Raw genomic sequence first — 10,852 nt, forward strand, 5'->3', positions numbered from 1 at the left:
TAAAACATTCTGAGTTTTTACGCTTTATTGAACATAAATAGGTTTTAAAAATAAAGCAATTGCTAAGCTTTTTATACAAAATGCTTTAAACTTTGCAATAATTCAAATTTAAGGTAAAGCATCGTCATACTGAATCATTTCCTTCAAACAATTCAGTCAGGAACAAGAATTCAACCAAACTTACACCAAGCGGAGGTACACCGAATCGACCGAGATGACCATTAAATATTTGTAAAAAAACAGTCGCTTATTGACTCGACTTTTTGATCAGTTCTAGTTAAGCAGTACGTTTTCTTTGCAACGAACCAAGCTAAAAAATGTCATATTTAATTGTATATAAATAAATAAAATGTATAAAAAATAAATAAGAATATTTTAAAATAAATTTGATAAAAGGTAATAAGGAAAGTATCAAAAATATTTATTATGTTAAGTGTTAACTTCAATGCCAAATTATTCATACATAAAAATAATGAAGCAGATTAAAATCAATTGCCCAATTTATTTGTAATCAATATTATACGTGTTCGATATTACCCCACATTTATGTATATAAGGTTGAATTTTTAAATCAATAAAATGAAAATAGTGGACTATATTATTAAAATATTAAATAAATTCAAATAATGTCTACGACATTCATATAATCGGTGTTGCAGTGCACTGTTTTACCGACGCGACAGTGTTTACAAATGTCACTTTGAGATACGTTCAGGTTATGTTGCGTTCTGTCAATCTAAACATAACTTCATATATTTTAATTCAAAAATATTGTAAAATAACGATTTAAGTCTCACAGTTTAAACTAAAGATGGGCAAACATAAAAAACACAGACGACACTCCAGCGAGAGTGAAAGTGAGATAGATCGTAAAAAATACAGACCATCCAGAAGATACGAAGAAGATCGTTACAAAAATGAAGATAAATACGAAGAAAAGGCTAGCAGTTCTTCAAAACAAGCAGATCGAACGGACGATTATGAAAATTTCACTTTTTTGGATTACAAATCAGACTTGAACAGAGTCATCAACTGGGGTACAGATTTAGATAAACTGGTTTACGACATACATGACTTTTGGCCGTTTGTGACTAAATACGAGACTCTGCTAATCAAATCTGGTAAAACTGTAATACAAAAACCATCAGATTCTGACTGTAAAACCAATAAGTTTGATATACCGAGTGAATATAGCAAAACGCATTGTATCAATTTGAAATTGCATGCAAGTACAGATGAATTGTTTGCAAAGATGCCTCCGTACGACGAAGATTACGATAGGAGAAGACCTTTGACTAGAAGTATGTTTAAACAATTCGTAGATATTGTTGTTTTGTATTTGGATTTTAAAAATAGAGAGAAGTTCACGAAGCTCAAAAAATTGAGAAAGTTTCAATCAGAGTTACCCGTTGCTGAATATAGGTAATATATTTTATTTTATTGTTGAATGTATCTAAATATGCTTTTAATTAAACGTATCATATAGAAATGAAATTATCGAACGTGTGAAAAATGAGCGAGTAGTAATCATAGCTGGTGATACTGGGTGTGGTAAATCAACGCAAGTACCGCAGTATCTCAATGAAGCTGGTTTTAAAAGTACAGGTATAAAAAATATATTTATTCATCATATTTTAATATTATATTATATATCGTGACATAAATGTATTGATATTTTTATTATATATTTCAGCTTGTACACAACCAAGAAGAATAGCTTGTATTTCTCTAGCAAAGCGAGTAGCCTATGAATCTTTATGTCAATTCGGAACAGAAGTGGGCTATCAAATCAGATTTGAAAGAAATAAGACTCAAGCCACTAAAATTTGTTTCATCACTGAAGGATTGCTTTTAAGACAGGTATTATAACCAAAAATATATAAACACACATACTGTTGACTTGATAGAAAGCAAAAAAAAAACTTGAATAAGTAATGGAATCAAACAGTTGATTATTTAACTTCACTTAAATTACCTCAGGTTTAAATCTTGCACTTTTATTTTTTTTAATATGTATTGATGATATATCATATCATGTCATTTTCACAATTGCATTCACCAATAGATTATTCCTATGATCTCAGTGGGAACTTTATGTCCAGAAAAACTTCCACTAAAATATTTTATAAGTTAAACTCCCTTCTAATGAAGCATAGTTCTCCCATTATAAATGAAACCATTGTGGTCACTTTCTAATAATGTCAAAAGATAATAAGTAACAAATACTCGGCCACACAGAGAGCGGTCTGACCGGAGATTATATAAAAAAAATCTATCATATAACAGGTGTCCCAAAATTAACGCAAGACTTGAATTTTAATTCGAATTTTCGACAAAAGAAAAAAAATAACACATCGGCCATTTGCCTAATGTGTTAATACATAAATAATCCTATATTAAATAATATAAATTACCTTTTGACTTTGTAATGTACGAGTGTTACTTAAAACGAAAGAAAGTGCATGAGAGGTATTGAATCTTACGATAATTTTTAGCAAGTAATAAAAAGTACGATGCCCATGTTATTCCGTGAACAATTCGGATAGAAAATATTCTAGTAAAATTGATTTTGCTTAATAAAAGTACCTGTTTGTCTTCTTGCCTTCAGCCAAATACGTCTGTGCTTTACGGTCTTCGACGTATAATTGTGCACACAAATTTTGGAATACAATTTTAAAGGTTACTATTTATTTACAATATTTACAATACATTCAGAATAATTTTTATTATTCAACTATTTTCTTTATGATTATTTTAGATTATAATAAATGAATGTTAATCAGAAGTATTTAAAAAAAACTATAAAAGATGTCACCTATATAAAAATATATTAAAATGTCTTTTAATGCTTATTTTAGATGGCTTCCGAAGCAATACTCTCTAACTATGATGTTATAATTCTGGATGAAATTCACGAGAGACATCTACATGGCGACTTCCTATTGGGGATTTTGAAATGTTTGATTCAAACCCGAAAAAATCTGAAGCTTGTTCTTATGTCTGCTACGATAAACATCAAGTTATTTTCAGACTACTTTTCTGATGAAAATGCAGCTGTGATTGAGGTATATCAATAAAATAATTATAAACATATAGTTTATTATTTAACACAATTTTCTTAGGTACCTGGAAGGCTTTATCCTATTGAGCTTAGCTACAGACCTATAGCTGAAGGACGCACGTCTAAATCGGAGCGATTAGATGCAACGCCTTACTTACAAGTCTTGCAAATAATTGATAAAAAATATCCAAGTAAGCTTGTTATAAATTTAAATTTATATTTTTATATTAATTTTATATAAATTTCAGAAAATGAAAAAGGTGATTTATTAATCTTCTTATCCGGATTGCAAGAAATCACGTCTGTTGTGGATGCTGCGAATCAATACGCTGAGAAAACTCGCGGTTGGGTCATTTTACCTCTGCATAGTAGTCTTTCTATTGCAGATCAAGATAAAGTATAGAGTCACTTACTAGTTTATTTTAGTATTTTTAGAAGTATAGTGATAATATGTTTTTTTAGGTATTCGATTATCCGCCCGATGGAGTGAGAAAATGCATTGTGTCTACGAATATCGCTGAAACTTCCGTTACTATAGACGGAATTAGATTTGTGGTAGATTCTGGTAAAGTGAAAGAGATGAGTTATGATCCTTCGTGTAAAATGCAGAGATTGAAAGAGTTTTGGATACCAAAATCGAGTGCTGAACAAAGAAAAGGGCGAGCTGGTAGAACCGGTAAGATAATTTTAATTAAAATTGAGATAAAATATGGTCATTCATTTTGTGTTTCAACATTAATTACCCCTGACTGACCTCACTGTAGTTTTGCTGCGTGGACAATATGGTTGCATAGAATTAAACATCTGAAATAAAAAAAAATTATGCCAGCGTTAAATATTTACATTTTAAAGAATGAAAAATAAACATGAAAAGTTGTTAGTCTATAGAAATTTATTAATTTTATATTTAAATTAATGAATTATGATTGAAAAAAATAAAGTTCAGAATAATCATCAGTTATCATTGAATAATATTAAAGTTATAACATCATTTTAATAGGTATGGCACCTGTTGAAAAATAGAATAAGAATATCTTAACCCTTTCCGTTCGTAAGGTGCGTGAGACGCACCAGCGCTTGGCTCTATATTACTCGTAGGGTGCGTCAGGCGCACCATTTCAATTAATGAAATATAACGTCGATTTTTGGGTATTTGTTATGTTTTGAGTGGAGTTTTTGCAGTGTTGTAGACAAGACTTTCAAGAAGCATATATTATCAAAAAAATATCATTTTTACTTGAATCTAGCTGGGAAGAGCACATTTATCGCAATAAGTCAGGGTTTTTTTGATGACTAAATTTAAATGCAGATGTGCCGTAGATTTCTCCCGAAGGCAATGGTTGGCGATCGTCCTTCGGTAGACACGCGTCAGTGACATTTTTATTGCCTATTGAGTTTTCGACAGTGTCTCGGGTGTCCGTAATTTGTGTCTAAGTAAAACTATAGTAATTAATAATTTTATTTTAATTACTTATTTTTTCATTTTTTTAAATTTTACTGTAAAATTATTTAAAAATAAAAACATGGCTATCGCTGAATTTAGTGATTGTAATGATAATATGTTTTGTAATGATAGGGACGGGGAGGATTTCATGTTTGATTTTTCATCTTCCAATGATGATAGTAAAGAAAGTAACGTTGAAATTAGGCCTGTTGCCTTGAAACGAAGATGGAATACAGGCAATTAAAATAATAAGACAAGCAATTAAAGAAACGATACCTCAAACAAATCGCACCACATCAGAAAATTGGAGAATAATAACTAGTAATGACAATGTACCTTATAAATAGTAATATTTCCACACAAGTGATAAACGTCCTGGGCCCCAAGTTCCCGCAAACTGTATACAACCTATTGATTATTTTCAATTGTTTTACACTGATGAGTTGGTATACTAATAGAACTTGGGGATTTACGAAAAATTAAAAAATAATATTTTTCCATATTTGTTTCTTTAATTTATAATAAATCAACATCTCACATATTATTAAACATAGTGCCCTTTTTCGTGCATCACTTTGTTTATTTTTATATAAAAATATGCTATTTAAGCATTATTAGCTCGTATATATAAAATCACAAACAAATATGTACCATAAAGCTACTCATCAAAAGTTTTGTCTATTTTTAATTAAGAAATATATAAAATAATATGACATTAACTGCAATGTTTCATTTGACCTTCGATGGGACGTATTTTAGTTTTTAAAAATATACCTAACATCAGTTTATATAAACATAGATATACCTTGTGGATTTCTTAATTGTTGTAAAACGGTACAATTTTGTATTTCTGCAAGCGATGTAAGCTTTCTTCGTTCGCAGGTAGGTATATCTAAAACTGAGCGGCATGTCTTTGTTATTTGTGTATATTTACTTATTTATGGTTAAAACATTTTTTAGTCCCATAAATATTTTAAAATGAGTGGTCTATTGTGTTAATTTATTGTTATGGATTGTCAACCAATGGTACTTGAGAGAACCAAAAAAAAAAAAAATGTAATTTAGAGTAATGTAAGTACTTGTTCTGATTTCTTTGTTTTTGGTATTAGTTTATTCATATTTATGCTCTATATATATCATATAATTTTAATTTTTAAAAAGAATTAACCATTTTTCATTTTTCCCGAGCTGGCGACATACTTGTGTAAAGGGTTAATAATAAATAATATTATTTTTTCTTAAAATATTAGACTCATGGGATAATAATAATATAACATAAGATCAACTGTTCCACATGGCTCAAAACTCACTTGCGAAGGGAGGGGTTTATCGGAAGCACTCAGAAACGAGTGACTAGTTTTTTTATATAAGCCAATACTTAAGAAATTTTTTTTAGAAAATTTTTATCACACTCTTATCTTTCTTGTAAATAAGTATTTAAGTAGTTACGAGAGTCGATAAAATGACGTTCATATTTAGTTCAAAGAAACGTTATCTTGTTTGGCAAACGGTCGCCACATTATTTTAACCTAAATGTACATAATTGTATATTAAAAATTTCAGGACCTGGTGTATGTTTTCGCATATATTCTGAAAAGGAATATTGCTCTTTTGAGCCATACGGTACTCCAGAATTGCTGAGAGTACCTCTAGATAGTCTGTTACTTTTAATGGTATCTTTGGGACTCAACGATGTTAGAAAATTTCCATTTCTAGATTCTCCGCAATCAGACAATATCGAAAATGCACTATTAGAACTAAAACAACATGTAAGTTTTTTTGTACATAAAGATTGACTATGCAGTTTGATCATATTTTTTTCCATAGTATGCTCTTACAGCAGAAGAAAAAATGACACCACTCGGTAAAGCTCTATCAAGATTACCAGTAGAAATAGTCTTGGGCAAAATGCTTATATTGGGCTCGGTTTTCAAGCAATCGGAGATCGTTCTAACAATGGCTTCGGCTCTTTCTGTACAATCTCCGTACACTAATCGGGCACACAGAGATGCAGATTGTGAAGTATTATATCTATTAATTAATATGAAAGCAAGAGAATATGTTAATATTTATAATATTATTTTTAGGCCGCAAGAAAACCATTAGAATCAGATCATGGCGATCCTTTGACTTTATTGAATACGTACGCGGGATGGTTAGAGGTGAAGCAAAGTAATTCTTATTCATCATCAAGATATAAAAGAGACGATGATGATAGGAATGTAAATTCTAAGCAATGGTGCAGACGGCGCGGTTTAGAAGAGCAAAGATTTTATGAAATAACCAAATTGAGGGGGCAATTTAAAGATCTTTTACAGGTATATTTTTTTTTAATTATAAAATTAATTTGATATTGTATGTATTTTATATGGATTTTCAGGATTGTGGTATATTAGAAATCGTAGAAGCGGGTTCTATGTCATCTGCAGAACGATCTCTCAGACACGGACAGTTGAAGCAATTGAAAGACTTGAGAAGGTTTGTTTGAAATGTGTTTATATTCAATTGATAATTAGAGGTTTTAAATGGAATATTCTTAGGCAACATCGGAATCAATCTGCAGAAGATACAAAGAAGCGTAAAAAGTTGAAGATGCAAATGTGGGAGATTGAAGATGAGATGCGAGAGAAAGACTCTGATGTTATCGATATAAAAGATGTGGAGTTTAGACTCAATAATGATATGAAAAAAGTTCAGGTACTATAATTTTTTTTGTAAATTGTGTTTTTAATATAATCGAGAGTTGATTGAATATTATTTTTTAGGATTTGATATCTGGCAGCAGTGCTAGTAGTCATAAAGACATGTGTTTGATAAAGCTAATCCTTTGTCGAGCTCTCTATCCACAGGTTGCTGTAGCTGATGAACACAATCATCATAAGGTTAGCTGTTTTATTGCTTATTATGTATAAGAACTTTGAGAATACAATCAAGAGTGAGACATTTTGTATCAATAGATAGTGAACAAATTAAATTTACATTAGAATAGAAATCATTCTATATAATATTCTCATCTATGTATAATTATTTTACAGTCTGTAGCGGAACAATTATTTCACACATCCAACAAAGCCTTCGTATCCTTACATCCGATGAGCTACTTCGGCAATCATCCACAAGTTTTACAGTTAACCGAAGGCGAAATAGAATCTCCTTACGGTGGCTATAAGTCAAAACTACCGATCAGTTCTAAACATCAAGTTATATGCTACTTGTAAGTAATACATAAAACCTTATGAAACAAACAAGATAATTATTCAATGAGGGAATATATTTCAGATCTTTATTAGAAACTACAAAACCGTATTTGATGAACTCCATGAGAATGCCGGCCGCTCAAACATTACTACTATTCGCGCATTGTGTAGATACAAATCTATCTTTCTCAAGGTTTTATTTATTCTATTTATATTTATACTGTAGTTATTTTAATTTTACATTATCTTTATAGACTTGTGTGCGATTCTTGGCTGCAATTAGAATTTCCGACTCCTGAAGTCGGATTGAGATTGTTGATGAAAGCATCAAGCTTGCGTAAGCAATGGGATAGTCTTATTAACGATGGATTAGAAGGTTAGTTATTATTTCTAATTAAATCAATATATTATATATTAATAATTTGTTTTTATAGCTGTAGAAGTGAGCGTCGAGAGCGAGCTTGAAAAAGATAAGCCTAAGAAATCTAAGAAGTCTAATCAGCAACAGCAGTTCGAATTAACTGTCGGTTTAGCTTCTTATATGTCGACGGAAGTTGGTTATACAATTAAAAGACTATTACCGGCAGATCAGAAAATTATCTATAAAGGAATTCAGTTTGATTCTACATACCCAGATATCAATCCTAATCCGTTTGATAAGGATTATGTGTGTCATTCACATGATAAAAAAGGAGGAGTTTGGCTGACAGATCATATAGTCTTTGGAAGGTAATTTATTTAAATACATATCGCACTACGTTGCTACTCATATTTTATGTGTCGCGGATTGTTAGTTTGTAGTATTATGGATTAATCATTAGAATTCATTAGACCTTCAGATAACACAGGCCTGCAATGTATTAAAATAACACAAATATTTTAAAATTGCATTTTTTATCTTTTTATGAAATATCCTAACGTGATGTTATTTTTAGAATCAGCTCTAAAAATTGCATAGAAATCAGTTAACAAAACTAAAAAAAATTTCAAAAAGTATTTTGCAGTCCTATGTAATCAAAATCTTGCTATATAAAATAAATGTAAATTCAAATCACTATATATGTGAACACAGTATATTGTCTAACTTCTAATCTTAAAAAAGGTTTCCCTGCAAGTGTTTACTTTTTGTATGTTTGGCATGCCGGCAAATGTTATTTAATTGAAGTTGAAATTGAAAATGGATACATTTTCATTTTATTAGAATATGTTTATAACAATTTAGTAACCAAAAATGCTAGTTGTAATTTCATTAAAAATTGGCTGAAATTTTGGAATACTGGTATTGAATGCCCTTGTTCAGTTTACATCTACAAAGTTTATGATAATAAAAGGATTGGAATGCTATCCAATATCACTGTTGAATAAATTAAAAAATCAAATAAAAAGTTCCTTGTATGAATCTTAAGTAATTTTAGTGGTGTAGGGCAGGACTTGGCAACCTATGACCCACGGGTCACCAAGTGACCCATTTGATGATTTAAAGTGACCCATTTCAGTTCTGCAAATAATATTTTTTTAACGTATTACGATGTCACCACTAGACCACATATATGGTTGTTAGGACCAAAAAATATTCACTGACCCGAATAGTTTTTTTAATAGTCACATTTTAATTATTTTGACCTGCAGCCAAAAAAGGTGGCCGAGACCTGGTGTAGGTTATTTTAGTCCCTAGTATAGGCTGAAAAATTAAAGAAAATGTAGTTCAAAAATTAAAAAAAATATCTGACCCATGACATTTGAAAGTCATTTATTATGAAAAATCGCTTGCTGTTAACATTCTGCACTCCTGATATAATTTTTTTTAGATATAAACTCGGCAACTCTAATGAGTCGGTGTGTCATAGAATGGCCCAATCTAAAACCAAATTGAAAATTGGAGTAATTTTATCTACAGAAGGTTATAATGGCCTTTTTAAGTTAAGCGCTCGAAGATTTTACTGAGCGTTGACAGAAGACTGGTTGGTCGATAGTTTAAAGTTAGCGTAGGGTCCTTACTACTTTTTGGGTTAGAAATACCTTGGCAGATTTTCAAGAAACAGGGAAGTATCTAATGTTTAGGACAAGCAAAACATATTTTATTTCGATGGGCCCCTCATATAATATTTCTCCGAGGACCTGCAAAACCCTAATATAGTATTAACTCAAACCTGTAATTTTTTAGTTGTATACTTGTAACATTGTAATATGATTTAAAGAACTGAAAAATTTTCATTACAGTTTGTAGATACTCTATTCCTCTACGACGAATATCTAGTTCCTTTTTCTTTAACCATTATATATCTAAACATTGATCATTCTCCTTTCCAATTTTTCTTTTCATAACAAGTGGCAAAAATATAAAGATTTTATATTTTCAGTCTTGTCGAAACCGAATGGAGTCTGGACGTTTACGAAGAAATTTTACAAACACAGTGGAAGTGTGATGGTTGTGAAATGAGCATGTGCTTAACTCCAATAGAGAAGCTGCAGCACCAACACTTTACATGCGCTCAAGTGCTGAAAAATGAAATCGAAGAGCAGAAGAAAGAGGACGAAGCAACGACATCGCGTAAACCAAACTCCAAAGAGTTTTATTGTAATAAATGCAACAAAAAAATGTATCTCACTCCGGTGGAAACATTAAGACATAAAAAGAGTTGTGATGGATAAATAAAAATCTTTATATTATATTGTACAGTTTTGTTTATTTCACATATCCACATTACACAAGGGATCCAATTCAATACACATATAAAGGTGTTTTTAGATCTTACATTTTATGATTTAGGAAAATACTACGTATTGTATAAAGATAATTTATAGTGAAAGCTCATGTTCCCACAATTACATATACGTTTTAAGGATACACTCATTAATTATTAATTCGGCAGAGCCATAATTATATAAATAGACAGTCATAAGAGTACATTTTTAAGGACTTGTTACAGAGTGGTCATTAATTTTGATTGTACGATAAACAGATTTCATTCGAAAGAAAAATCAAATCAGTCTTGTTAACATCAGACAGAAAGATTTTTAATCTTGAAAGGAATGTAAAGTAACGTTTCAATGGAAGACGAAAATAATTCATAACAACAAAATTAATATACAGAAAAGACAACATATACACAACACAAATTACACTTTTTTATCTTGTATCTATGAAGT

The 10,852-nt window shown here is 30.5% G+C and overlaps 1 protein-coding gene across 1 annotated transcript; it reads left to right on the forward strand.

Moving 5' to 3' along the window:
* The first annotated feature begins 681 nt into the window (after nt 1-681).
* LOC148235689 (putative ATP-dependent RNA helicase DHX34) lies at nt 682-10,377 on the forward strand. Its single transcript, XM_088184216.1, has 18 exons — nt 682-1,422; nt 1,487-1,605; nt 1,694-1,860; nt 2,859-3,065; nt 3,123-3,252; nt 3,310-3,458; nt 3,524-3,737; nt 6,069-6,274; nt 6,333-6,527; nt 6,593-6,823; nt 6,886-6,983; nt 7,046-7,202; nt 7,271-7,387; nt 7,541-7,719; nt 7,785-7,895; nt 7,957-8,078; nt 8,137-8,431; nt 10,063-10,377. Exons 1-18 carry the CDS (start codon nt 812-814, stop codon nt 10,352-10,354), a joined length of 3,600 nt encoding a protein of 1,199 aa, XP_088040342.1. The 5' UTR covers nt 682-811; the 3' UTR covers nt 10,355-10,377.
* Nucleotides 10,378-10,852: the final 475 nt, after the last annotated feature.

The sequence above is a fragment of the Plectrocnemia conspersa genome, unplaced genomic scaffold, assembly GCF_051122295.1.
Source record: "Plectrocnemia conspersa isolate PC_06_02 unplaced genomic scaffold, ASM5112229v1 ptg000004l, whole genome shotgun sequence".
NCBI lineage: Eukaryota > Metazoa > Arthropoda > Insecta > Trichoptera > Polycentropodidae > Plectrocnemia > Plectrocnemia conspersa.

What these genes read in the sequence shown, in the direction of transcription:
- LOC148235689 (XM_088184216.1), top strand. Translation starts at nt 812, where the DNA reads ATGGGCAAACATAAAAAACACAGACGACACTCCAGCGAGAGTGAAAGT. An exon ending in ACAGAGATGCAGATTGTGAA is followed by an intron (nt 6,528 to 6,592) that starts GTATTATATCTA and finishes TATTATTTTTAG; the next exon opens with GCCGCAAGAAAACCATTAGA. An exon ending in ACAAATCTATCTTTCTCAAG is followed by an intron (nt 7,896 to 7,956) that starts GTTTTATTTATT and finishes TTATCTTTATAG; the next exon opens with ACTTGTGTGCGATTCTTGGC.